General features: G+C 50.4%; 1 protein-coding gene across 5 annotated transcripts in view; it reads right to left on the bottom strand.

The window, feature by feature from the left end:
- Positions 1 to 27064, bottom strand: part of ATP2A3 (ATPase sarcoplasmic/endoplasmic reticulum Ca2+ transporting 3) — a 36322-nt gene that overhangs the window by 4385 nt on the left and 4873 nt on the right. For 2 of the 5 annotated variants that reach the window (XM_085240683.1, XM_085240687.1), the window contains exons 2-21: positions 22016 to 22033; positions 21651 to 21733; positions 18675 to 18779; positions 17852 to 17990; positions 15715 to 15795; positions 15195 to 15280; positions 13931 to 14395; positions 10072 to 10160; positions 8576 to 8678; positions 8128 to 8259; positions 7376 to 7501; positions 6185 to 6403; positions 5324 to 5659; positions 5033 to 5253; positions 4377 to 4579; positions 4211 to 4296; positions 3976 to 4109; positions 3636 to 3753; positions 2700 to 2817; positions 1194 to 1266 (exon numbers count right to left, since the gene is read on the bottom strand). In XM_085240683.1, coding sequence (XP_085096809.1) covers positions 1194 to 1266; positions 2700 to 2817; positions 3636 to 3753; positions 3976 to 4109; positions 4211 to 4296; positions 4377 to 4579; positions 5033 to 5253; positions 5324 to 5659; positions 6185 to 6403; positions 7376 to 7501; positions 8128 to 8259; positions 8576 to 8678; positions 10072 to 10160; positions 13931 to 14395; positions 15195 to 15280; positions 15715 to 15795; positions 17852 to 17990; positions 18675 to 18779; positions 21651 to 21733; positions 22016 to 22033 — 2935 coding nt within the window. Of the gene's footprint in view, positions 1 to 1193; positions 1267 to 2699; positions 2818 to 3635; positions 3754 to 3975; positions 4142 to 4210; positions 4297 to 4376; positions 4580 to 5032; positions 5254 to 5323; positions 5660 to 6184; positions 6404 to 7375; positions 7502 to 8127; positions 8260 to 8575; positions 8679 to 10071; positions 10161 to 13930; positions 14396 to 15194; positions 15281 to 15714; positions 15796 to 17851; positions 17991 to 18674; positions 18780 to 21650; positions 21734 to 22015; positions 22034 to 27064 lie in introns of all 5 variants that reach the window. The other 3 variants (XM_085240688.1, XM_085240685.1, XM_085240684.1) reach the window with 3 other exon arrangements.

The raw sequence follows: 27064 nt of genomic DNA, 5'->3' as shown, positions 1-27064 counted from the left end.
GCCGTAGGTTTAGTAGGACCTGGTCCCACAGCACCTTTAAACTCCTGTAATTCTGTATCCAAACAGACAGCATAGCTTGGGGTCTGCCTCCTTGTGTTTGGCTTTAGTTGTAATGTGCTCCCATAAAGGGTGAATGCAGCAGGGACACAGCCCAGCACTGATCCCAGGGAGTTGCTGCAGCACAGGGGTTCTGACAGTCACACATCCCCTGCAGAGAGCCCCAGGGAAGGGACATCCTCCCTCCCCTTCATCCACAGAGGTGGATATGTGATGGGGATGTTGTATCTTTATAGTGAGCGAGCACAAGGATTTTGGTCCCTGCTGATGAGGGAAGGCTCTGACTCAGGCTGGGATGGGGAATGGCGAAGCTCTAATGTCCCAGTGAGGATGCTGCTCAACACCTTGGACAAGCTGAGGGCCCTGCAGTAGCAACACCAACCCTTGAGATGGGTTTGCTTTGGGTTTTGGACACATGTCTGGTCTTTGTGCCTTTTGAAATCCACTGAGAAAAAGGACTTCTGCAAGATCTGAGCACAAATGCCTGGAAATCAACCTTCTGCACACCCAGGGGGTTTGCAAAGCGCAGCATACTTAAATGCACAGAGGACAGCAAGTAATATTAGTAGAAGAGGTCCTTGAGGGCGGTCAGCCCTGGCAGTGACCCGGTGTGCACATGGGGAAGGACCAGGAGGCCCTATAGAACACCTCCACCCTCCCAGCCAGGGCATGTGCAGGTCATATCATGCCAAGCCAGCTCCCACTCATGCTCTTAACCAGAATGGAGACAACAGAAAACTCAGTGTACACCTGACAGAGTGATGGGGTGGGGAGAGGAACGCAGAATACTGAGATCAGGGTGAAAATCCCCAGTCTCAGCTTTCTGCAGCCTCAGGGATGAGGAAAACTCAGTGTAATGGAAACACCATTTATCTCAATCTGATCAACGGAGAAACATTTCCATGCAAAACCTGAATCAGCAAAACTCACAGCTAAACATTGGCAGCCGTCAACCCAATGCCCTTGGCCATCCCTTAGATTTTGGCCTCTCTGCTGCAGGTTCCCTTCTTCAGACCAACCCCAAGCCCTGCCTAGCCAAATGCACTGGGATGCAGTGTGGGTAGGTCCCCACAGTACTCAACAAGGCTTCAGAAGAAGCACGGCCATGTGGGGATGAGGCACATGGGGATGCCCACCCTTGCTCTGGAGTCCTGCAGGTTTTCAATTGGTGCTCCCCGCTCCACGTGTTTCTTACTGTCCTGAGAATTCCTGGCAAAAAAAAAAAAAAATCACAACACCACATTTAAAAGTGGCTTTTTGTTGTTATTGTTGCTGTTGGCCAAACTCCAGATTTGGCAAACAGCAACATTTAGCTGTGATTGAGTAGCTGCATCAGAATCCCTTACTGGATAAAACACAGAGCGAGTGGTGGGCATGCACAGCACCATGACCGGGGGGCTCAGGGGATCCAGCACTTCAGGGACATGGCACTGGGGACCAGAAGCAGGGAACGCTCCAAGCTCATGTTAGACTTCAAGAGGATCATCCCTTTCCAGAAAACGCCTCCAGAAACCTCACTTGGAGCTGGGTTGTTATAGCAAAACACAAAGTGTGGGAGACAGAAACACTCATCCCCAGAGTGCAGATGGTGAAGCGAAGACCAAGGCCATGCATGGGATGTGGCAGCCAAGAACCCAACCAGCTCTCCTACATCCCAGCCCAGCGCTGTGTCTGAAGATTGCTGCTATGTGATGAGATGTGCCGGGGTGATGCGAGGCATCCATCAGTCCAACAAGAGATGCAACAATTAAATAATATTACACCAGGAGCAATTTCCAACCGGTCTGCAAAAACAAGAGCACCTCCACCTCTTGGTAGACAGGGAAGCTGGTGGGAGCACCCTGGGACCCAACAATGGCAGTGGTAGCAAGTTGCAGATTTTTCTGCCTGCAATAATTTCCAATGTGAGATTTCCAGGTTTTTTGCATTCATGCTGCACTGGGAGAAACCAAACTAGGCCACCGTGATGCCCCAAATCTCCCCCTGGCCAGGGCTGCCTTTAGCTCTGAAATGCAAGAACCTGGCCCTGAAGGTTTAACTCAGCACTGAGATATCACCCACAGCAGTATCTTTTTCAAGAAATGAAAGAAAACGATGATATCATCCACTCAGAGGGCTGTCTAAACACACGTCGTGATTTACAGTGCGTGGGAACCACGGACCTGCTGTAAACAGGCTCCCTGCGTAGAGTCCAGCCAATGGCAACTCCAGTAAAACCAGTTTGTAAGACGTACAGCTCCTACTAGGTCTTAAAATAGAGGTGGCAAACATGAGACAGGGAGAGCCACAGAGGGGTGCAAAAATCAAAGAGACTTCTGTTGGAAAGCACTCTTTGATTCCTTTTGCTTTAAAGGAAGGAATCCAGTTCCCAGAGGTTCGAGAGGAGCTGGATAAACACATGTGGCAGATTTATCTGTTGCTCCTGCCTGCAGTGAGCATCTCCAGCAGACTGAATATCAACCGCTCTGCCTGGCGTGGCGCTGGGGAGGAAGGGATAGGAAAAAAAATCCCTTTTTCATAGCTGAGAAAGCAGAGGTGGATGGACATGCAGTGCAGACACCATGTGAATTTCCCCAAGCCATCACCAACCCAAGCACAGCACTATGGGGCCCACAACCCAGCACTGTGCTGCCCATTCTCACCCTCCAGGTGGTTACGGGAAAGGTACTTGAGTCCTTCGTCGAGTAGGATGACAGGCAGGGAGATCTTCAGGACAACCACCCACTGCGGCCAGCTCAGCGGGGTCACTTGGAAGATGAGCTGCAAGGCAGAAAAGGGTTTGATATGTTAATTGGGAAGGAGATGGGATTTCTTTTTATTGCAGAGATGAGGTTAGCTTCTGTTGCGGGATACAGATTGAGAAAACATTGTCCAAAGTACAAGGAGAAAGGATCCAGACCGCTCAAAGGGCAGGATTTCTTCAAGGACTGTCATCATTCCAAGAAGAGTCAAAGGTGATGCACTTCACTTCTCCCTCAGAAGGAGAAAGTGAAGCACAAGCTAGAATCATAGCATCGTTAAGGCTGGAAAAAGCCTCTGATCACATCTAGTCCAACTGTTCCCCCACCACCACTACTGCCCACTGACCACATCCCCCAGCGCCACATCTCCACGGTTCTTGAACATCTTTGGGGGTGGTGATACCACCGCTCCCTGTGCCAGTGCCCGACCATTCTTTCAGAGAAGTTTTTCTTAATACCCAATCTAAGCCCTAGCACCGTATGCACACACTCAGTGGCATAATGAGGGACAATGTCACCTGGGTGCAGCAAGCCACTTTATGCCACACACCCTTAGGGATCAACTGAGACATCCCCAGCCTTGTACTACAAAGGGAGGTGATGTCTTCCAAAAGATCTACATCACCTCCTGGAGGCAGCCACACAGCTTTGTGCAGTCTATAAGGACAGTGTCTGACTTAGGTAAATGCTTTCTGCAGCAGGGTAACTCCTGATCCCACAGTAGTTCGAGCCCCAGGACTTGGGGACATTTGTCCCAGAACCTCCAAACCCAAATGGTACCCCAGAGTCACATGAGAGGCCCCCAAGCTGCATGCGGAGGTGGTATAGGGTACTCACAGGCATGGGCTTGACGTAGAGGATGAAGAAATGCAGAGCCATGGACATGACGATGGCCCCCAGCAGCCAAATGTTGAGCCATGGGGGCATTCGCAGCAGTGACTGGTTCTCAGAGACACTGGGAAAGCAAGGGGACATCGTGAATGCCAAAAGCCTCCTGGTCCCCACATCTGCCCAAGCTCCTTCACTTCCAGACCGTTCATCTTCAAGCTTTGCCATGATGTGGATCTGGACACCCAACTGGAGTGGCTCTGCTGGGTAAAGCAAAGCCCTCAGCCCACTAAGAGTTGCCTAAAGAGACCCTACATGGGTCACGTGGAGCAATCCTGCAGCCACCCACCTGTTCAAGGCATTGCACATTTCAATTGTCACCAGCACAGACAGAGCCATCGTGGTCGGGTATCGAGACTCGAAGATTTCACAGTCAACTCCTTCAAAAATGGGGTTGTCTTCGGTGCATCGCATGAAGTTCCTCTGCCAGCACAGGAACCCACCAGTAAATATGTCTTTCCCATCAGGAACACGTGACCATCACAAGCACAAACAAAAAGGGGTAGGGGAAGACCTCAACTCACCAACTGATGGAAGGAGACCTGCGGTCCCTCAGTGTCGTACAAGAACCACCAGGTTGCTGCGCCCACTGTGGCCAGCCCCACGTACACTGTGACCAAGAAAGACTCCTTAGCTGGAGCCTGGCCATGGTCCCCCTGCCCAGCTTTGTGCCAGACCACTGGGGCTCACCTCCAATGGCCAGGTAACGGAAGAAGAGCCATCCACTGATAAGAGGCTCCTTGGGGTTGCGCGGCAGCTTGTCCATGATGTCCAGATCAGGGGGGTTGAATCCCAGCGCAGTGGCTGGCAGCCCATCTGTCACCAGGTTCACCCACAGCAGCTGCACTGGGATGAGGGCTTCGGGGAGGCCCAGGATGGCTGTCAGGAAGATGCTGCAGGGGGAAAAAGCCAGAAGTGTTGAGTTAGAAACTGTCTGTGTTGTGAAATGGAAAAGTGAGCAGGAACACTGGGTTCTAGTGCGCCAAACTCAGTTTAGGGAAACGACTTTTTACGTGGTCTAAAAGGGGAATGGCTTTAAATTAAAAGAAAACAGGTTTAGATCGGACATTAGGAGGAAATTATTTACTCAGAGGGTGCTGAGACCCTGGCACAGCTGCCCAGAAAAATGTGGGTGCCCCATACCTGGAGGTGCCCACGGCCAAGTTGGATGGGGCCCTGGGCAGCCCGACCTGGTGGGGGGCAACCAGTCCATAACAGTGGGTTAGAATTGGATCATCTTTTAAGATCCCTTCCAACCCAATCATTCTATGAGTCTGTGACACGAGCTGGTGACAAATATCAGCACCAAGGTACCCCACAGCTGCTGCCCACAACAGGGTTCTCACCACACAACCTCCCCGACGTTGGAGGAGATGAGATAGCGGATGAACTGCTTCATGTTGTTGTAGATGGCCCTGCCCTCCTCCACGGCCGACACAATGGTGGAGAAGTTGTCATCAGAGAGCACCATCTCAGCAGCTGACTTGGCAACGGCCGTGCCGGACCCCATGGCGATGCCGATCTCGGCTTTCTTCAGGGCTGGGGCATCGTTGACGCCATCGCCCGTCTGCACGAAGTCATGATTAAAGCGTTGTGAGGGCAGGGTCCGGGCAGGGAGGAGGAGGCCGGGGACTCACCATGGCGGTGATCTCATTGAAGGACTGCAGGTACTCAACGATGCGGGACTTGTGCGCCGGCTCAACGCGGGCGAAGCAGCGAGCCTCGCGACACGCCTGCCGCTGTGCCTCTGGGGACAGCTCATCAAACTCCCGGCCCGTGTAGGCCTTGCCAGCCACATCCTCGGTCTCTGTGAAGATGCCGATGCGGCGGCAGATGGCCACCGCTGTGCCCTTGTTGTCGCCCGTGATCATGATGACGCGGATGCCGGCCTTGCGGCACATCTCAATGGAGGAAGCGACCTCCTTGCGGGGAGGGTCCAGCATCCCCACGCAGCCCACAAAGGTCAGATTGGTCTGAGGGGACAGCATAGACCATGTTGACCTCAAGAATACAACCACATCCCTCCCCACCATGAAACCATTGTGGGCACAGTGATTCCAGGGCACTTGGGGAGAAAACTTTTGGGATATTTCCCATTAGTGGCTCCCACAAACATTTCTCATCAGTGGCTCCCCATAACCTCAGTACAAAGGGATGGTCCCATCCCCTCCAGTGCTCCTCACACATCTCCACTTCACTCACATATACCACATCCCTCCTGGAGGTCCCAGGTCTTGGCAATCACCCCATGAGGATGTACACCAATAGGATTGAGCCCCTGTTTTTAGGGAAGGACACCAGTGGGACAGAGCCCTGAGCTTTGGGGATGGACACCAATGGAACAGAGCCCTTGGCTTTGAGGTCAGTCTCATTGCATGCAGCTCTGCTATGGGAATTGGAGAGAAAGAACTGAGCTATTGCACCATCCAGAGAAATCAAGGGAGAAATACTACTGGGGCAGCTGAAAGCTTGAGAAATAAAGAGAAAAGCTGTAGTACCTCGTAGTGGGCAAAGGTGGTGGAGTCGTGCAACTGCATGGTCTCCCTGTGGACGGGTGCATCATGGGTGGCCAATGCCAGGCAGCGCAGCGTGTCGACGCCCATGCCCCAGTCCCGGATCTGGCTCAGGATCTTCTCCCTCACAGGTGTGGTCAGTGGAACCTTGGCTGTGCCCACACGGACATGGGTGCAGCGCTCGATCACGCTCTCTGGGGCACCCTGGGAAGGAACCAGAGGTGAGGAGCTGCTTTCTGGGGGTCATTCCTGGTCTGCTGCCCTCATCACCCCAGCACAAAGCTCTTTGGTGCACAAGAGACAAATCTGGCATGCAGAGTAACATCTTCTGTGTGTGAGCTTGGGAGCAAAGAGTGAGGGACGTATGCTATGGGAATATGAACCTGGAGACCGAGCATCTCCTGCTAGCACTGAGCCAGAGGGAGTGACAGCACAAAGTCTGGGAGGAGGAGAAGGGAATCTTCCCAAAATGTGTGGCAGCACAGCGCACTAGGTGGCAGCCTTGACACGAGAGACTGTGGCTGGGAGGGATGAAGTGGACTCAGGTTGGTGGGCATGGAATCTGCTCCATTCCTCATGCCTCATTCCTGCCTGCCTGAGGGGCTCCCACCCCACTGTCCCAAAGGGAAAGGGGGATCCCACCAAAAAAAATGTGCTGCTACCTCTAGGATGCTCACAATGCCTTTGTGATTTAGGAACACATGGCCTTGAGCATCGTAGCATCTCACCCTGTCCTTTTCTGACCCTGATGTTCTCCTTTAATTTGAGAGTTGCGATCCCTCTATTGCTGCTCTGAAAATAGCCTGCAAGGATGGAAGCTCTGGGTGGCCTCTACTCGACCTGGAGGACAGAGTTCACCCAGAAGCTCTCTGGGTGGGAACATGGGGACACAATTCCTCTCAGAGTCAGTGGGGAAATTCCTGCAGCATCTCCTTCACTCCTTTCTCTTGGGAAGAAAATGCCCTATAAATACTATTTTATTTCTGGTTACAGTGGAAAGCTGAACCATTTAGGCACTGCTATCGGCCGTGGTATCCAGGCATAGCATGTAGAGCCTGAATTTAGGGCACAGGAAGTTCCTGTGTTCCCAACACCAGGATGCTCAGCACAAGCCGAGGCAGGAGACAAACCCAAAAGCATCACTGCACCATTAAGCACCAAGTCCTCACCCCATACCTTGACAAACATCTTGCTGCCAGTAGAGTTGTGACCGGGGCCAGTGGGCGTGCAGTACACCGACATGGACTTGCGATCGCGGGAGAACTCAAGGGTGCACTCCTTCCTCATCAGATGTTTGATCACCTGTGAGACAGCGCTGCTGTTAATAATCCCAGGAGCAAAATGCACAAAAAGACAGCAGCTGGTCCTTGTCACCCTCTTGTGTCCCCATATCAGCATCACAGCAGCTGAGCAAGCTCCTGGGAGGATGCATCTTGTCCCAGAAAAGCCATCTGCAGGGCAGCCAAGGCCAATTTGAATTATTTTCCATTGAGGGGAGCAGGGATGCTGTCCACCTTGTTCACTGCATGGCCAAAGAATTTTGCAATTATTATTTTTTGTTGCTAGGAGGGTGTCGTATATGAAAAATCTAATGGCACGACATCAAATCCAGATGGGAGATGAAGTGCATTTTAACCAGGAGAGGGAGACACGGCAGAGCCAGAGCAGCAGAGCAGTCAGTACTGGAGATTCATACACCAGAAATAGAGGTGTTTCCACCATGAGATAGCTTGGTTCAAGCAGGAACCGCAGTGCGTGGGAGGTGGGTTTGATGCACGCTGCAGAGGATGGTTCAGGGCTCCCGTGGTCAGCACAGACCTGAAGATTTTCTAAGGTTCAACCCCTTATGAGCTAAGAAATTGCATCCTTGTGCCAGACCAGCATCTTTATCACCACCCCTAAGCCCTTTTCTCATCCCCTTCACTCACTGAATTGCAGGCGTTGGCTCGCTCCACCTTGGAAAGCTTGCTGGTGTCCGTGTTGAAGACGTTCATCTTTTCCACCAAGCACGTCAGGGCAGTTTCAGTGGCTTCCCCTACCTTCTCGTAGACTTTTTTTGACTGGAAAGCAGGAAATAACAGAGCTCAAGCGTTGGAGCACATCCCCTCAATGCATTTCCAACCCAGGATGTCCCACATGGTGGAACTGGATGAAGCCATGGGTTAAAACCAATGGATACAGACCAGATGCCACATACAACATGCAGCACCACAACATCCCTACTAGAGATAGGCTGCATTCAAGGTACAGAAAGGTACAGAAACCCTTTTCCCAGAAGGGACAAAACGGGCCAATATCCACTGATTTTGCCTCCAAGAAGGCCCAAAGGGAAGGGAAAAGCCCATTGGGAGCCTGCAGCAACTTGTCCCCACGCACCTCATTGTAGTCCAGTGAGGAGTCGTTGCAGAGAGCACAGATAGTAGCCAGCTCCACCAGCCCATCGTACTGCCCACACTTCACCAGCTGCTTGTCCTTCAGGCTGTGGGAGGGAAACAACTGCTTGGAGCCTGGCCCTTCGCACGGCTACACGAGAAGTAGAGCTTAGCTTTTCCCCGTGTAGCCCTTGGGAAATTTGCTGCAAAGAGTGGGGAAGAGCCTGGTTCAGGCTCATGGAGCAGTGACAAAAGCTTGGGGTCATTTTATGCTTTAAGAAATGGGGCAGGGCTGCATGCAGATGAAATAACGCATGGTGCAAATAAACTCTTAAGTGCCCCAGAATAAAAATGGCAGCAATGAAACCATGACAACTGGAAATAGTGTTCTATAGACCTTCTGCTCCCGTTGGGTCATCAAAGCAGGGGCTGTGAACAGCTGGATATAGAATCAATAAGGTTGGAAACTGTCAGTAAGATCACCCAGTCTAACCATCAACCCATCCCCACTGTAACACTAAATCATGACCCTCAGTGCCACTCCACCCTTTTCTCAAAAGCTTCCAATGGTGATTGTGAAGGTGATGAACCAGAAAAGGGGCAAAGGCACCCCAGGGTCTCCACGTGCTCAATGTCCAGAGGAGCTGCAGAACCAGGTTCATCTCCCCAGCCACCCGCTGCCCCATGGTGGAAATGGCCAGGCACATTTTGGGATGAAACAAAACTGATCCAGACCCCAGGAGAGGTAACTGCAGGTTAGCTGTGCAAACTCAGCCGCTCACCCGCTTGCTGGAAAAATAATTTGTCAGGCATTTATTAGGATCAGTTTATTCCACTGCAGCTTCCCAATGGAAAGAACATTTTGGAGCCCTTGTTACAGCTCAGGAGCGGAAAGCAGGGAGCGGCCAAGAAAATCTGAAAAATCTGTTTGCACAGGGATGAAAGCACTTCAGGCTGCGTTTTGGTGTTGGAGAAGGCAGAAATACTGGGGATGGCTTTTGCAGTGTGTGATGCCCTGTACAGAGCTGGGAAGGGACGGCCGTGCTGGGAAAGGTATAGGTAGAAACACTGCTGGCTGGGTGCTGCAAATGAACCTGAGAAAGGGAGACTGCAGCCTCAGGAGGGAGCAGACAAGCACAGCCCATCAGTCTTTACTGAGTTGAAAAGCACCCACTAATGTCAGCTTATGACCTATCTCACATTTTAATGGAGACTCTTAGTGAAAGATCAAATTGGCTTTATAAATATTCATGAAATTAACTCTGAAGCTGCCATGAAGTGCAGTCACTGCATGGATGAGCAAACCGTGGCAAGGACAAGTCAGGGAACATCTCCCTGCAGTGACACATGATGGGGAGAGAAAAGAAGCATTTGCTCCCCTCCATGTGCAATACTCAGTGCAGCCACAAACTGATACCCAAAGTCCCAGTTTCTCCACAGCTACAGGGGTCTCCCTGTGCAGCCACCAGCTGCACCCTGCAGCACAGGGACGGTACTCACATCTCTCCCTCGGGGGCGTAGGTGGAGCCGGTGATGCTGAACTCATGCAGGCTGCACTGGGTACCCTCCACCTTCTCCATGATGAACATCTGCAAGGGGACAGACAGACACGGAGAGTTAGACAGCAATTTTCTGGCATGCACCACTCCCAGCTTCCACATTTGCCTCCTCCAACTCCTTTTGTTCCATTGCAGAGGAGCGATGCCTGGGCAGTTTCTAAGCAGCTGCTGGTATTGTTCTTGGAGCAGGGCTGGGGTTCTGCTGCCCAGCAGGAGGGACAGGATCCGACCAGCCACAGGACCCCATACCCCCCTTCCCTGACAGCTCCCAGCCACCAGCTTGCACTGCACGTTCCCCAGGTTACAGCTTGGTTAATTAAGCTCCAGAGAGTTGTAAAAGTCCCACATGCTCTAATTTGGAGTAATTTTTGCCTTTCAAACACCTTCCAGGCCCATTCTTGCCATTACAGTGAGAGCAATGAGACCAAAAGGAATTAACATGCAATAAAAATCCTCCTCTTTCCACCTCCCCTCGGCTCCTCTTGGCACAGCACCCTAGCCCATCAGCATCACCGTCAGCTCCTGACCTGGCCAGGACAAGGGCACAGCAGTGCTCCTGCCTGCCTAATTGTTATTTACGATCCATGCTGGAGCCAAAAAGCAATATAATTAACAAATAACATTGGTTGGATGGAATGCATGCTCCCAGCCAGGAGGCAGCAATGCCTTCCTCGCTCCACAGTCCTGCTTGGTAGTTTGGGAAAGTGATGCAGAGACAATTACCCTTCATTTCAAGAAGATTTAATTAATTAAAACTTTCCCACAACCCATCATTAAGGCACAGCTGCATTTAGGATGTTGTTTGCTGTGACATTTGCCCCAGGACTGAGCATCAGCCCATTCTCCTGAGAACGGCATCTGCATGATTTCACCCATCTCTGTTCCCTGAGCCCTTCTCTGAGCATCCCTGAGAGGGTTTGAAGAAAAGCATATGGCAAAAAGTGGCAGAAGAGACATGGATCCTCCAGTCACTCACTAACACACAACAGAGCTCAATAAAGAGCCCAAAGATCACATCTCCTTGAGGCAACTGAGTCAGACACTTGAAACAGAGGAAAACATGGCTGAAATTTCCTAAATGAGAGGCTTCAGCAATGCAGCACCTGGTCAGAGACAGCACCAAATGGATTCCTGAAGGGGAGCATCCTTTGTGTCTTTTCAAGAAGTCCAATGCCATTGGCCTGCAACTGAGCCAACATCTCCTGGCCCCTTCAGAAAGCAGCCTTCCATGCTCAGAAATGCAGGCTGGCTTCATATTTATTAAAAATCCTGAAAACATCCACCCCCACCACTGGTGTTTTTGCATGATACGAGCTCTTTTGTTTTCAAACACAACTACAAAACAATCAGCACTTCCACAATAGCAACTTTCTTACTAGAAAAGGAAAAAAAATAAATAAATCATTCCATGCCCTATTCCATGCTCTATTTTTCCATGCCTATTTAAAATAGGTGGAACCCACAGCAAACAGAGGTTACATCAGATTTCCTGCCTGCTCCTAGCTTGCACGACCAGACATCACAAGGGTATTTGCAGGCTTTTGGGGTTATGTTTCTGGCGGAAAAGGGGTATAGTGCAAGCAATAGGTGCACATTTATATATATTTTCTGTGATCTCTTTTTAAAAAAAAAAAGCACTCATCGAAAGTCAAGCGAGGCAGGAGAGCTGTCTGGAGTAGCAGAAGGTTGTAATCAGCGTCATTCACCCATCAGCCAGCCCACGCAGCAGCGTCATTTTCCTCCAATGCCAGAGGTGGCCGCAAGTGACAGCACCCACCAAAAGCCAGCATGGCACAGCCAGCAATGCTAGGAAACCCTGAGCATGCCAGGCATCAAGAGATAACTGACTGGGGTTGTTCTACAGAGACAGAACTGCTGAATCATGGCACAGCAGCAGGCCCAAACTCATGCAGCATCTCTGCTCAACAATTGAGTTACAGTGCATAAGAGGGTGCTGTAAGTTCTTTGTAGAATGGAGTAGAACAAGAGTGGAGTAGAACAAGAGTAGAGTAGAGTAGAAAAAGACTAGAATATAGAATGAGTTCCAGTTGCAAGAGACTCTACAAAGGTCATTGAGTCCAACTGTTAGACAATTTTGTGGCAGACCCAAAGTTAAAACAATGTTAAGAGCACCGTCCAAATGCATAGGGCATCAGCCACCTCGCTTGGAAGCCATTTCCAGCATCCACCCTCTTGGTAAAGAAGTTTTTCTTAATTTCTAGCCCAAACCTCCCTAGTAGTAGCAGTGTGAAGCTGTTCATGTCACAGCTGAGCAGACTGTCTAGAAGGAAGCTGTGAGTGGACGCCATCAAAAGCCTCACTAAAACCTGGAAAAACCACATTGCTTCAGCCACTAAGTGGGAGATCTGATCTTAGAAGGCTATAAAATGATTTAGATGTCAGAGAGCCTGAGCCACCCATAAGGTGAGCAGTGCAAACCACAGCTTTCATCTGATATACTGAGTGGGTATGTGGCTTGAGTGCTTCACCACAGTGCCGTCATCTCCTGCAGACCCAGGCCTGGTGTTTGGCACACAGAGACTCGGCCAGCTCAGGCTCTGAGCACGTAGAAACACATGGGATCTACACACCTGTGTCCTGCTGTGCACCCTGGCCGCAGGAATGGCTTAAACGTTAACGACTGTTTCTGTGCTCAGATGCTGGGCTTGTCCATCATTATTTATTTTTAATATATACTATTTATTCATACATCATTTGCTTAGGGCCGATGGGAACCTCGCCCTCATGTGAAACACGGACAGCTCTGTCAGCCCCTTGATCCAGCAGGGCCTCCTTGTAAATCATTTACGGGGCAGAAACATCAGACATTTCCAGTCATTTGTGGCTTGTGCTGAGCAAACCAAAGCTTGTGGTCGGTTGCTGCTTCACTACCCAATTTTCAGAGAGCAGGGAGGGTGGCCAGGGCCATTTTTCCCTTTGGTGACATATTTTCCATGGTTCTCCTATAAAACTGACGCGCCAAGATCATGAAAAAAGCTTTCCTGAGGAATAATGGGGAAACTGAGAAGCACTGGGATGGCCCAGTCTTTCCTAACAAACCACCATGAACAGCTGGACCCAAACCTTACACTGACCCTCCAACTTTGGCCTCACAGATCCCAGTTTTCTAATTTTGCGTGATCTGGAATTTCTCACCAGTTTGGTTAAAACAGAAGGAAAATGGGCAAGAGAGCAGAAAAGGTGTTGACCACATTGACTTCTCCAGAAGCTGTATTAATACTGAATCCAGCCAGAAGAGATGCTCCATGGAGAGGGAGCCCTGAAACAAGTCCACAAATCTGCACCTCAGTGCTAGTGCATTCAGAAAAGCTAGTGAAAAGGTGATGCATCAAGATAAGTCATAAACATCCTCACACCCTGTTGGGCTAGAAGAAAACTCAGGCCTTCCTACATTGTTAAACAAAATGTCTTACATGCTCACCTTGAAATTGCTAATGAGCAAAATGCAATGTTTGCACGAGGACAAAACAAGTTTGAGTATTGCAAAAGATTGGTGGAGACATCAAGCTCCATCACACCAAGACAGAGCTCCAGCATCCCAGTACAGACATTCTTAACTCAGAAGGCAGGGAGGCACTGGAACAGGCTGCCAAGAGAAACTGTGGGTACCCCATCCCTGGAGGCATTCGAGGTCAAGCTGGATGGGCCCTGGGCAGCCTGATTTGATGGCTGGCAACCAGCCCACAGAGGGGCTGGAATTAGATGGCCTGTAAGGTACCCTCCAACCTAAGCCATTCTGCGATTCCATGATACAGCTCCCCAAAATGCCCTGTGCTCACCCGGCAGACAGACATCTGGTTGGTGGTGAGGGTGCCGGTCTTGTCGGAGCAGATGACAGAGGTGCACCCCAGTGTCTCCACCGAAGGTAGGCTTCTCACGATGGCATTCTTCTTGGCCATGCGGCGGGTGCCCAGTGCCAGGCACGTGGTGATGACAGCAGGGAGGCCCTCAGGAATGGCAGCCACTGCCAGGGCCACTGACGTCTTGAAATAGTAGATGGCACCTCGAAACCAGGAGCCACCATGGACAGGGTCACTGAAGTGGCTGATGTTGATGACCCAGACGGCGATGCACACCAGGAAGATCACTTTGGAGAGCTGCTGGCTGAACTCATCCAGCTTCTGCTGTAAGGGGGTTTTCTCAGGCTCTGTCTCCACCATCTGGTTTCGGATCTTCCCGATCTCTGTGTACACCCCTGTTGCAATGACGATTCCCACGGCCTTCCCAGCTGCGATGTTGGTGCCCTGGGAGGGATGGAAGGGGGCAGTGAGTCTATGGGCATGAAACCTCCCAGTCTGAGTGAGGAAATGGGCTGCTTCTCGTGAAAGGGGAATATTAGATCTTAAGATCATCTTAAGAAGAAAATGAGGCATCGGGCCTCCTGGGTTTTTCATCTGCTAAAATCTGAGTGAGACTTTGCTCATTCTATACTCATGCACAGTCCCTGACTTGCTTAGAGAAGAGTGAACTTCATCCCCAGGCCCAAATTCCTTCAGCCATAAGGAGCTCTCTCAGCCCAGCTGAGATGATCTATGTTGAATGAGAGCACTTCAAGTGCTCTGATTCTTTAGGAACACCAATGCACTCAGGCAACCTGCCCCTCTTCCACTCTATGATGGGAGGACAGTTTTGACTTCACGCAGTTCAGGGCTGTTTTGGACTTGACAGAAACCCACCACAAAGCAGCAGTTGAACACTTGAAAGTGCTCTCATCCCTCTCAGGTTTGACTTCTGTCCAAGGGGCATGAGCAAAGAGGAAACTCAAACCCACAACAGCCCCAGGTTCAATCACAAGCTTTTTCCTCATTAGTAACACACTATGAGATACAAAACCAACTGAGATTGCCTAGGGTCAAAGAAACACATGCCAAATGAAATTTCATGGAAGCAGCCCTCCATTTTTATGGATCTGGGACCCTTTTTACATAACTATGATCAGCATGCAGCTGATACTGCTCCCTGCCCATAGACCTCCCATGTTCGGAGGTCTCATCGGTCTCTTTGCCTGTTGTCTGCAAAAACACAAGAAAAGTGGGGACTTACAGAGAAAAGCATGTTCTTCTTGTCCTGGTTGACAGCACGGGGGTCAGGGATGGGGTCAGCATGTTTGATCACTGACATGGACTCCCCTGCCAAGGCAAGAGCAGGGAGATCGTAGAATATCACAGAATATCCCAAGTTGGAAGGGAACCACAAGGATCATTGAGTCCAATCCCTGGCTCCACACAGGACCACACAAAACCCTTTTTTGGTTTTTATGCCTGAGTGTGTTGTCCGACACTACTTGAACTCCAGCAGCTCGACCAACAGTGGTCACCATGTGGTGGCTGCATGGTGGGACTGGAAAACCTTCATGAGACCATGGACATCACGTGGGAATGCCCCACACTTAGCATTTAGCAGAGCTTTGAATGATGTACTGAGAATGATGAGCTCTAAATCTCATTCCTCCACCCATTTCTCACCCCAGCAAAATGCTCAGCCCAGCATCAGCCCCAGATTTCACTCCTGGCAGTGGACAGAGGGCATATCTACCTTCAGCATTTGCCCCACCTGCACACACCTGTGAGGATGGACTGGTCAACCCGCAGCGTGGTGGAGCGGATTTCGATGATGCGGACGTCTGCTGGTACCTTGTCACCAACTGCAAGGAAAAGAGCAGAGCAGCTCAATAAAGGGCTGGGGAAGGGGTATGGTGAAGCCCCAAGACACTCAACAACACCATTCCAGGACCTTTCACAGCCAGAACAAACAGTCGTTCCTGGGTTACCCGGTCCAGCAATCATGGGTGGAAGCATCCTGGCCAACTGACAGCGACTGTTTGCCGCCCACCAGGGCGCATGTTAAAAAAAAAGAAAAAAAAAGAAAAAAAAACACAACAAAACCTGTTGAAAACTGCTTTCCGGCTGGGTTTCTTCCTCGCAGACTCTTGGCACGCCATGGCTCTTCCTCATGCTCCCTTATCACCCGAACACAACGGCTTTTCGGAAATATTGAGATCAGCGCAGCCCTCACTCGTAACAATTCACATCACATTGCACAATGCTCCGGCTTGGCTGCGACCAAACGTCTCCTATCCCAGATTTTAAGGAGCACTTCCTCCCGAGGCTCGTAAAATCCTCCCGAGCTCAGGGCCGGGCTGCCCTGGCACTGCTCCACTGCACAGCTGTGTAATCCAGCTGTTGCTTTTGGATGATAAATGCGGGGACCTGCGGACACCCCCAAACTTCCTCCTGCAAAGGCTTTGCAGCCACCCGAGGGAGCTGGATCTGCTCTAAAGGAGTAAATGGCTCTTCCTCCCCCATGGGAAAGGCAGAGAGGGTTTGCAAAACATAAGTGGAGCCTGCAGGCTCACAATCTGCTGACAGCATCTATGGAGACCCGGAGCCCTGGTGCTATGGGGGTAGCATCTGCTCAAGGGTAGATAGCATGATAACCTTATATGGCAGGACAGATATCCCACAGCAACCCGTTTGGTCTGTTATGAGACATGCAGTGCTGCAAATCCTGCACTGAAGGAAGTTTGAGGGTCAGTCTGCAGCTGAGCAGGTGATGTTTTACCTCTTCCCCTGAAAGCACATTGCTGTCTGCAACGCAATAGCAGATTTTCTGATCCGTGCTGCCAAATACGTTGCATTTGCACACACAAAGAGAAGTTGCTCCTTTCTGCTCACTAGCACTGCCATCTCCGGGATGTCACCTGGATGTAGATGTACGCTGCTTGTTCAAAGCCACTGCTCCTGGTGTACTCCCCACCTGTCATGAGCCAAGAGGCAATATTTCTCCTGCCAACATCTCCATCACACTTTCCGAGTTCCTCACAGTCCTACAGGTTCCTTGCTCCTTGCTCTAACCTACCCAAATGCAACATTTTCTAATTTATTTGCTACTAATCTGCAATCTCCTCCAGAAAACAGCTCATCTCTTTCCCTTCCAGTTACGATACTGGCTGTGCCATTAAAAAGTAATATTTAGTGGGTGATGGTAAGCAATAAGCACTTGATTTGGGGCAAGTTGGCAGCTGGTGCTGGACCCCATGGTGTTTTGGCATTGCAATAGCATTTCCCTCACGGGATGGTGAACAGGAAGGAATTGTGCCTGGGAGGGCTTATGAGAGCCATCTGCAGCCAGTCCCTGCATGTCGCAAGTCTGTCTCCTGTCCCTAAAAGCTCTTGCAGATCCCAGGACCAGAACAGACCTGGGGCTGGTGCAGGAGATCCTCCATCTCAGCCTCCATGCACTATTTTAATGTGCATCTTCCAGCTGAAGTACAACTGGAAGACATAAATAACAGCACGCTGGCTCAGAGTGGGAGGGATTGCAGCTTGTTTCCACTAGCAGGGCCATGAGGAGGAAAGGAGAGGATTAGCATAGGGGCTCTGGGGGTTTACAGCATAGTTTAACACACAAACAACACAGGATAAGCAGAATGCATTGCTTCCCTATAATGCTGAGGCAGGTAGGAAATGTTGAGGCATCTGAAACACAGAGAGACCCAAAGAGAAGAGCCAGAGGGGGCTTGCGATGTCAGAATCCAGAAAATGAGCTCAGTGAGAAACATGGAAGGAAGCCTCTTCCTCTGGAAAACCCATCCCCTGAGGACACACTCTCATCCTACCACAACCAGGAGCCATGAGGCTGCCATCCTCGTGCCAACATCCCCTTCCCACTCCTTGGCTCCTTCCCATCCCATGCCCTACCTGCCACCTCCACGATGTCCCCAGGGACGATGTCGCGGGCACGAATCCGCTGCACCCCGCTGCGGTCGGCACGGATCACCTTCCCCATTTCGGGCTCGTACTCCTTCAGGGCCTCGATGGCACTCTCAGCATTCCTCTCCTGCAGGTGGAGGAGCAAAGCTGAGGCAGTGGGGCTGTCCAACTGGTAGGTGCTCTATACAGCAGTCATGGGTGCACCCAAATCCCATTCCTAGCTTTAGCACCATCCGCTGGGGCCAGTTCTGCCTCTTCCCCAGCTGCTCCTGTTTGCTCTGAAATGATCTCTGCTGTGGTAAGTCACAACGGGGCCTGAAAACCTCTTGATCTTTGGACCATGGCCAGAAGGTAAGCAGCGTACATTAGGGATGGCAAACAAGTGCTGGGACTCATAACTACAAAAGCTGTCAAAGCGAGATTGAAGAAATGAACCTGGAGGCCACCAAGAGGTAATGGCTTTGAGTTGTGCCAGGGGAGGTTCAGGTTGGATATCAGGAATAATTCCTCCTCAGAATGAGTGGTGATGCACTGGAATAGGCTGCCCAGGGAGGTGGTGTAGTCATCGTCCCTGGAGGTGTGGCACTGAGGGACACGGTTAGTGTGCATCCTGGGGGGGTTGGTGGTTGGATTGGATGATCTTAGAGGTCTTTTTCAACCTTAATGATTCTATGATTTTATCTGCACAGAGCAGTACAGCCGACACTGAGCTGAACCCTTTAGAAATGAGTTTCCAAAGGCCAGAAGCCACCAGACCTTCAACCGAAGTTCCAACCACACAGAGCAGAGACCTTCAAGGACTGTCCCTTACCTGCCACACACCCACCACGGCGTTGGCAATCAGGATCATGATGATGACAATGGGCTCCACGAAGGCTGTCGTGCTCTCCTCTCCTTCTTCAAACCAGGCCAGGATCTGGAGGCACAAGAAGAGAAGGAGCACAGCACGATTGAAAGAACAAGCTCCAACATTTCAAGACTCTGAAGAAAAGATAGCCAGTACAACGCAGACACTGACCCTGCAGCTCCTTCTAACCTCGAGCCCCACTCTCCATCCCATTAAGACCCAACACCATAAGGCAAACAAAGCTTGCACAAAAACATTGTCACTCCATTTAACTGGTCATGGACTTGCGTTGTGTCAATACAACAGCTGGCTGCTCTGCTGCAGTGAGCACCAGCACACAGAACCTTTGACACAGGGGTTTGTATTGCTCTCCCATCAAGCAGATAACAACATCTCACCAGCCAACACATCACTGTGTGTTACTTTGGGAATGCATTCCATCTTGCAGGGGTCCAACCACCATCCTTATCCTGGCTGTTCACCTATCCTGTAGTTGTTCAGCCACCCAACGCTCTCAGACTGGTAGGATTTATGATGCTAGCACTAAAACCTTCATCCATATTGTTGTGTCTATATGAGATGGGATCCTGACATAAATGTTGCACAACTTGGTGCAGCAGGAGATGGCTCATGCAGCCAAAACCAGTGCTGCCCAAACTGCAGGCTCAGGTACAGCCCGTGGAATGATCAGCCCATGGAAAATGGTGATCCTGAGCCAGTTGGGATGTGCCACCCCAAAATCACCACTATGAACCTCGGGATTTTGGAAGCCTCCCTATGTCCCTAGTGCTTCATTAGCCCTGGTGTTTCACTGCCAGAGTTCTCTGTTTAATAACTGAAAAATCGTCTTATATTCAGCTAAAAAAAGCTCTTGTTTTTCTGGTTCTCCTCCACACGCATGCTAAGGAGAGGGTGAGCCTACCCGCCCTTCCTCCAGCAGAGACAGTAACATGGTCTGCTTTTCCTGGGAAATTCAGAGGAAATGCCTATTTTTGAACTAAATAGAAATAAATAAATAAAAACCTCCTAAAATGAAATTGGTTAGCTGGTAACTAAGGCAGCCGAAAGGAGAAGACATGAGACGCGGATTCACCACCCTGCTGCCAAATGCCCTCAACAGCAGCACTCAAAAAATAAGTATTTCTCCAGCTTGGTGGGAAATATATCCTAACTGAGCAACTCCCAAGGTAAGCTGTGGGCAAAGCCAAGCCAAAGGCCATCTTTGGAGAGAGGTTTCCAGGCACTGATTTTTCTGCAAAGGAAATAGTGCAACCTCATCCCCAAAAACTCCAGTGGGAAACACTCCCCATTTCAGCTCAGTAAGCATGGGGTGCAATGCTCAGGCACTGCAAATAAGGACCACATCAGCAAATAAGGACCACACCAGCATTTGGCCAGCCAGCCGCTGCTGTTGCTGAGCATTTCCAAGGCACCAAGGGTAAAGTGAGCTCATGCTGCAGTTACTCAGTGGCTTTGCTAAACACACAAACGTTGAGTTCGTCTGATCCCATGTTGTCTCCCTGCATTACTGAGCATGGAAAGGATCACCAGAGCCACGGGTTCATGGAGCCTGGTGATGTGAATCCTGGCTCCTGCTTGGAGCATCTCCTTCATGTTGAAGAGAAGCTGCAGAAAAGGAAATGCTTGGAGATGGCAATAGCACCAGCTAGACCCTACCAGGAGTCCCTTCCAGTGCCATTCCCCACACATCAACTGTGGTTAAAAGTAAAGCCAGACCTATGCATTGTGCCTGCCATACACAGAACCCTTGCCCAAGGCTCTGGGATGCCCAATGCCTGCAGTCTGTGCCAGCAGGATGGGAAGGATGTGAGCAGCAGGCGAGAGGCAGCGCCCACGCAAGCAGCCGAAACTCTGCCAGGCCAGAGGAAGAACAAAAGAAAAAATACACGGAATAACAGATTGGATTTTCATTTCTAATCCAAAATGCAAATGCCTCCATGCAGCAGTGGAACGGCTTCAGGAGGAGACGTTAGTTACTCCAAGCAGGAAAGCCACCCTTGGGGTGCCATCAGTACTTTCCAAAACTTCCAAGGAAAAGACACAAAGGGAAGCAATTTCCCCTAAATGTTTCAACCCTCATGCATGGAGAGGCACAAGGAAACATACTGGGCAAAAAAATAATATTGAAAATAAATTAGTGAGAATTAGTGTCTCCTAATTTAGTAGAGCTACAGGTGATGTAGAAAATCACAAGCTGGATGCATGGGGGAGGACAGACTATTGCCCAAAAAGAATCACAGAATCATTAAGGTTGGAAAAGACCACCAAGGTCATCTGGTCCATCCATCAAGACATCACCACCGTGCCCACTAACCATGTCACATAAACTGAAAAGAACCACCCAGCTGTGTCTTCTGCAACAGCTTGACATGAATTTTTCAGCATGGATGACTTGAATGAAAGGAATCAAGGCTGCCAAGCTATCACTGAACTGCAGCAGAAGAATCTGGCAGTGGCAAAGCTTCAAGCCATGCAGATGACTGTAAGGGTTTCTAATTTAATTCATGCTATTGGCATTCACTTTGAACAGCAACGCTGGGGATCAGCTGATAGAACCAGTGCCCTTGGGCCTCCATCTCCGGTGTAGTCAGAGGGTGGTGGGATATGGCTTTTGGATGGATGGATCAGCATTGCTGAGATATCCTACAGTCTCATCTCCAAAGTATGTGCAGTGTTGTCACTAAGCCCTGTGCAATCACTGCGCGGCTGGTACATCTCCTTCACCCAACCCACATTCCTCCGACCCCTTTGCTATTTCTCCCCCCAGAAAAAAACAACCAAGGTCCATCAGCACTGGTGAAATGGAAATCTGATGCTCCCTTCACACACCACATCTCTCGAGCACAGGATACAGGTCCACATCCCCTCCTCCCCCGAGTCCCAATGGGGCTGTGCCAGCCCTGAGCCCGCAGTACTTACAAAGGAGAGGAATGCTGCCATCAGAAGGATGCGGACCAGGAGATCTTCAAACTGCTCCAGCACCAGCTCCCAGAGGGACTTTCCTGGTAGGAAAACACAAACCCAAGCACTGTCAGTGCTCCAAGGGCACTGTGAGCAGGTAACTGTGGCCACCAGCACTGATGGGACTGTCCCCCGCTGCAGCAGGGCTGCTCCTGTTCAAATCTCTGTATTTCTGCTCCCACCAGGTACCCCTTCTGTCAAAGGAGGACTCTGCTGCCAGCCCCACTGGCTCTGGGATTAAAACCAGGATTAAAATAAAGGATCCCAAACATTCCCCTTCCTGCATCCCAGCCTCTCCCATCCTGTCTTGCCACACGACTCACCTTCTTCTGCAGGGAGCTCTGTGGGATTCCACCCGCAGCCCAACAAGCAGAAAAGAAAGGAAGACATGGGGAGAAAAAAGAATAAGATTAGTCAGTGATCTGGGAGCAGAGCAGAAATCCCTTGCCTTACATCCCAGCAGTCCATCGAGTATCCCAAAACTCCACCAAGTGCCCCAAAGCACAGCTTCTTTTGCACACATCCCTGCATGAAGAAAGCTGGTGATCAAACTCCCAAGTCTGACACCACACAAACAGCAGTGGGTGCTCCCATGCCAGGGAAATGTCACTTCTCTGCTGCAAACGGGGACCGTAAGTGTTTATTCCTGCACTCAGCTTGCCTAAAAATGCCCAACCTACAAAGGGCTCAGTGCCTGCAGGAGATGCTGTCTCCAAATCTGGGACAGGAAGGTCCAAGCACCCCGTAAGATGCACTGCCAGAGACTCACCACAGCCCCACCAGGGCCCATATTATGTTTCCTATCACTCAGCTGTGTTTTACAGCCTCCAGCTCCCTGGGAAGGAAACCCAAAGTGAATGTTGGGCTGGTCCAAGCTGGTCCATCAGGTGGATTCACAGCACCTGAACCATTCCCAACCAACCCCAGCCCCAAAGCAGTGCTTATAATACCCCAATAGCTCCGTGCTGTCAGTAGGGATTAATCCTATCTTGTATCAATAGGGACATCAACAGAGAGGCACTGGATCAGGCTCCCTAGACCTGTGGGTGCCCCATCTCTGGAGGTGTTCAAGGCCAGGTTGGATGGGATCCTGGGCAGCCTGAGCTGGTGGGGGGCACCCAGGCCATGGCAGGGGGTTGGAACTGGATGATTTGTAAGGTCCCTTTCAGTCTAAACCATTCTATGATTCTATGATCAGTAGGGTCATCACTGAAGCTCATCAATGAGGGTACAACCTGCCCGAGCAAGAAGTGAAACAGCTCGGCTGCTTTCCATGGTCTATTTTCATGCAGAAAAATGAGAAGAAAAAAGAAACAACACACAAACAAACACAGCAAAAAAACCAAACCCAACAACTTTTGCTGAGCAAAACAGTGAAAGCAAGAAGCCTGGGTGCGTTTTCACTGCAAACTGGTGGCAGAAATGCTTGCTATGGGGTTTTACCAACTCAAGTCCCTCCCAAATAACGATGCTCTGAAGCATGCTGCCAAGAGGAGCACGCGCTGTGTGACATGCCTGTTATTTTCACAGCAAAAAGAAAAATCGCTGGAGTGACTTCAGCAGCTCAACCACTCTGCAACATATCAAGAGGAAGCTGCTCTTCTCCCTTCTGCATCCAGCTTCCTCCCCACCCTCAGCTTCCTCCCCCAGCCCTGCCACCCAAACAAGGGCATGGAGAGCCCTGCCGCCTTTTTCCCATCCCTGGCATGCTGTAAGGGTGCAGGGTGAGAGACCTGGGGGCCAGGCAGCTCCCAGCTCCTAGCCCATCCCAGCTGCCCAGATTGCTGCCTGCACTCCTCCCATGCATCGTTTGCATGAAGCAGCCCCAAAGCTGTTTGCAGAGTGGGGACTTTGCATGAGCTCTGCAGATGCCAACATGAAAATGGGCAACATGAGGCCAGGAGGAAGCCAACAGCCCACTGACTGCATCACCATCACCCAGAAAAAGCTGATTTGAGCACGCTGAGAGCTGAGCACACCTCTGAAAGAGACACTTCTTCCCACCTCCCTCCACGTGACAGCCAGGCACAGACACATAGGTGCCACTCAACCTGGGGGACATCCTGCCCTGCGTTCCAGGTCAAAGCACAGCACTCAGAGATGGCAGGGTGCTGCTGGAGTTGCATTATAGAACTCTTCAAGGGGCATGCTCAGATCCCCAGCCACGAGCACCTTGTGTGGTGAATGCTAAAACACCATCTCCTCAGCATTTCAGGGTAAGATCTGATTTTCCTCATAGGAAACACAACTGCTGCCAAGCAGGGAGGGGTAGGGAGCATCCCATGGGCAACCATGCAGCCCCACACAGGCAATGGGGTCACCAATCTGGCTCCAACAAACGTCATTTCAGCCATATTTCTATCTTGTAAACTCTTTTTTGTGTTTTTTTTTTTTCCTTCCTTTTATTTATTTTTCCTTATGCAGGGAAGGGGAAATGGATGGGTAAAACAAGCAACGCATCTGATTCCCAAACCTCGCCAACAGGCAGGAAAAAGTGGTGAAAAGAGTAAGAAAAACCCTAAAATAGCCCCAGCTGGGACAGCAGCCCTGTTTGTGACACAAAGCAGAGCTGCTCTGGGATCCTTCAGGTGCAGAACACGTTGTTATTGGAAGCAGCCACACTTCCGAGCCCCCATCCCTGGGTCCCCATCTCCACGGTGCAACTAATTGAACCTCTATGGGAGAATGCTGCTGTGTCACGTCTTGTGACAAAGTGACCTCAGGCTAGATTTGGGCACTGCTGAACTGAGTTGGTGGACTTACCCCCCAAAAAGTCCCGTACATTAAAAAAAATAATGCAGCCATGCATGCAGAACATGGGCAGATTGGGGCTGCCCCAGTGACCAAGCCAAAGGTTGGCGCACAGAGAGGGAGCAGAAAATCTTCTCTTTGGGGTTGCAAACCCCAACCACCTACACATGTAATTCAAACAAAACAACATAATTTTGGGGTGCAAGCCAATTTCAGCCAACGACCTCATCCTCACTTTGCCTGAGCTCTGCTCGCATCCCAACCTGCCCAGGATGTTGTCCCTGTCCCCCTTCCCTGGCTCCAGGAGCCAAGCCCTGGGCACGCCCACCCTATCTGTTCTATAATCAGAGATCCTAACACTCACCCCAAAGCTCACTCTGCAGCATCGGTCCCACAGCCCAGGGGTAAGGAATAAGGACAATCCTGCCCATCCCATCCCAAAATCCCCTTCCTTTGCTCATGGGAATGTCTCATCCTCCAGACGCTGCATGGCACGAGCATTCTTCAAAGGGCAGCTGCCCTATAACACAGGGGGCCCTGCGTCTTGGGTCTGGGGTAAAATGGGGCTCCTTGGCTGGAGTGGCTCAGTCCCCTGTGCCTCCCCTGGTGGCCCCATAGGGTCCCTGGGCAGTGGGAGGGGGAGTGCAGGGCCCTGGCTGGGAGGGAGGATGCGAGCGACTGAAAGGAGCGTTTTGTTCCCTCCTGCACCAACGCAGTGGAAAGAATTTCCCGCTCCGTCTCCTGGGTGGAAAAGCTAAAAATCTGCATTTAAATAGTAGCAGCTTCAGGGGAATTAAAAGTAATAATAATACAGGCATAGGAGCTTGGATAAAATAAAGCTTAAGGTGAGGACTGTTCTCACACGATTGCCCCCAAACCCCCCAGGATCCTCCCCACATCTTCAGCCCCCTCCTGCAAACTCAAAGCGGGGCACTCTGCTACCCTCTTCCTCACATTACACATTTCATTTCAATGCCCTAAAACCATTTTTTTTTTTCCAGATCATTTCCCACTGATGCTCCAGTGGTTGCTCCTAACTGGCTTCTTTTGGCGCAGAACGGTAATTTTCATCCTTTTGGTCTCTGCCCTTGGCCACCACCCCCAAAGCAATGCCCTGGAGCCGCCCCTGAGCCAAAAATCTCAGCAAATGTGCAGAAAACCAAAGCACCATCCAACCCACGACAAGAGAAACTCCAACTTTGCAACACCTCGGGACACACTGCACCGCGCACAAGCCAGAGCGTCCAACACCCAGCAGCATCAAATTTAATAACATTTAGGATTAAATAATGTCAGGATAACAGCTTAGGAAAGCAAACACACCACACTGCAGTGCTGAGCCTTCGCCGTGGCCCACAGTGCTGGCTCAGCCCATGCAGAGCCACGCAAGGCTTTCAGTATCCCAGGAGAGGGCATTTAGTGCTGAAAATTGCATTTAGTGCTGAAAATTGCACTGAACCTTTGGGATGAAAGCTGCGAGATTTGGGGAAGAGCAAGGTGGAAATGTGTTCAAAGGGTTTTCTCTTCCCTAAAACATAGAAGAAATGGGTTATTAGGCTGAAAAGTAAGAAAATGAGATGGGCTGAGAATGAGATGGGCTGAAAATGAAACCAGGGTGCGTTTTCAACGTAAGAGGCACTTGCTCCTGGGAAAGAGATGCTGCTCAGTGTGCAAAACCACAGAATGGCTGAGTTAGAAGAGGCCTTACAGACCACCCAACTCCAACCCCTGCAATGGGCTCAGGCTGCTCAGGGCCCTATCCACGACCTGGGGCACCTCCAGAGATGGGGCAGCCTTGCAGCAAGGTGGAGAGCTGGAAGCATTGGTTGCATTTTACTTTTTCTATCATTTACTTCCCACTAAGTATTATGTGTGCATGCAAAGGATGAAAATTTATATACGTGTATATATATATTTTTTTTTCATATGTATATGATATATTCAGGTAGGGTACGTATAGAACAGTTTGGTTGGAAGGGATCTACACAAACCCATAAGGAGATCTATAAAGCTATTGCTAAATAGGTCCAGATGTCCACACATACAGATGTGTTAAGAGGAGGAGGTGAGAAAGGGAACAGCACAGAACAACAGTGTGTGCACCATGCACTGCTACAGGGGACTGCCCCCCCTGCGCCCCCCCTGCAGTGGAGCAGCTTGGTTTGGCTTTTTCCATTGCTCACCACATTTTCCTTATTTTAGAGCTTTCTGTTGACTCGGAGGTTGCAAAATGGAAAATGTAAAAAAAAAAAAAAAGAAAGGAAAGGAAAGGAAAGGAAAGGAAAGGAAAGGAAAGGAAAGGAAAGGAAAGGAAAGGAAAGGAAAGGAAAGGAAAGGAAAGAAAGGAAAGGAAAGGAAAGGAAAGGAAAGGAAAGGAAAGGAAAGGAAAGGAAAGGAAAGGAAAGGAAAGGAAAGGAAAGGAAAGGAAAGGAAAGGAAAGGAAAGGAAAGGAAAGGAAAGGAAAGGAAAGGAAAGGAAAGGAAAGGAAAGGAAAGGAAAGGAAAGGAAAGGAAAGGAAAGGAAAGGAGGGAGTGCAGGCAGGTAGTGGCAGTAGGGGGCTCAGCCTTAGCAGTGATTCTGGGGCAAAATCCTGGGGATTTGGCTGTTGTGAGGAGTGCTGT

Source organism: Meleagris gallopavo, chromosome 21 (genome assembly GCF_905368555.1).
Source record: "Meleagris gallopavo chromosome 21, MGAL_WU_HG_1.1, whole genome shotgun sequence".
NCBI lineage: Eukaryota > Metazoa > Chordata > Aves > Galliformes > Phasianidae > Meleagris > Meleagris gallopavo.
The sequence above is the reverse complement of the archived record's forward strand: the minus strand, read 5'-3'. Positions and strand labels throughout refer to the sequence as shown.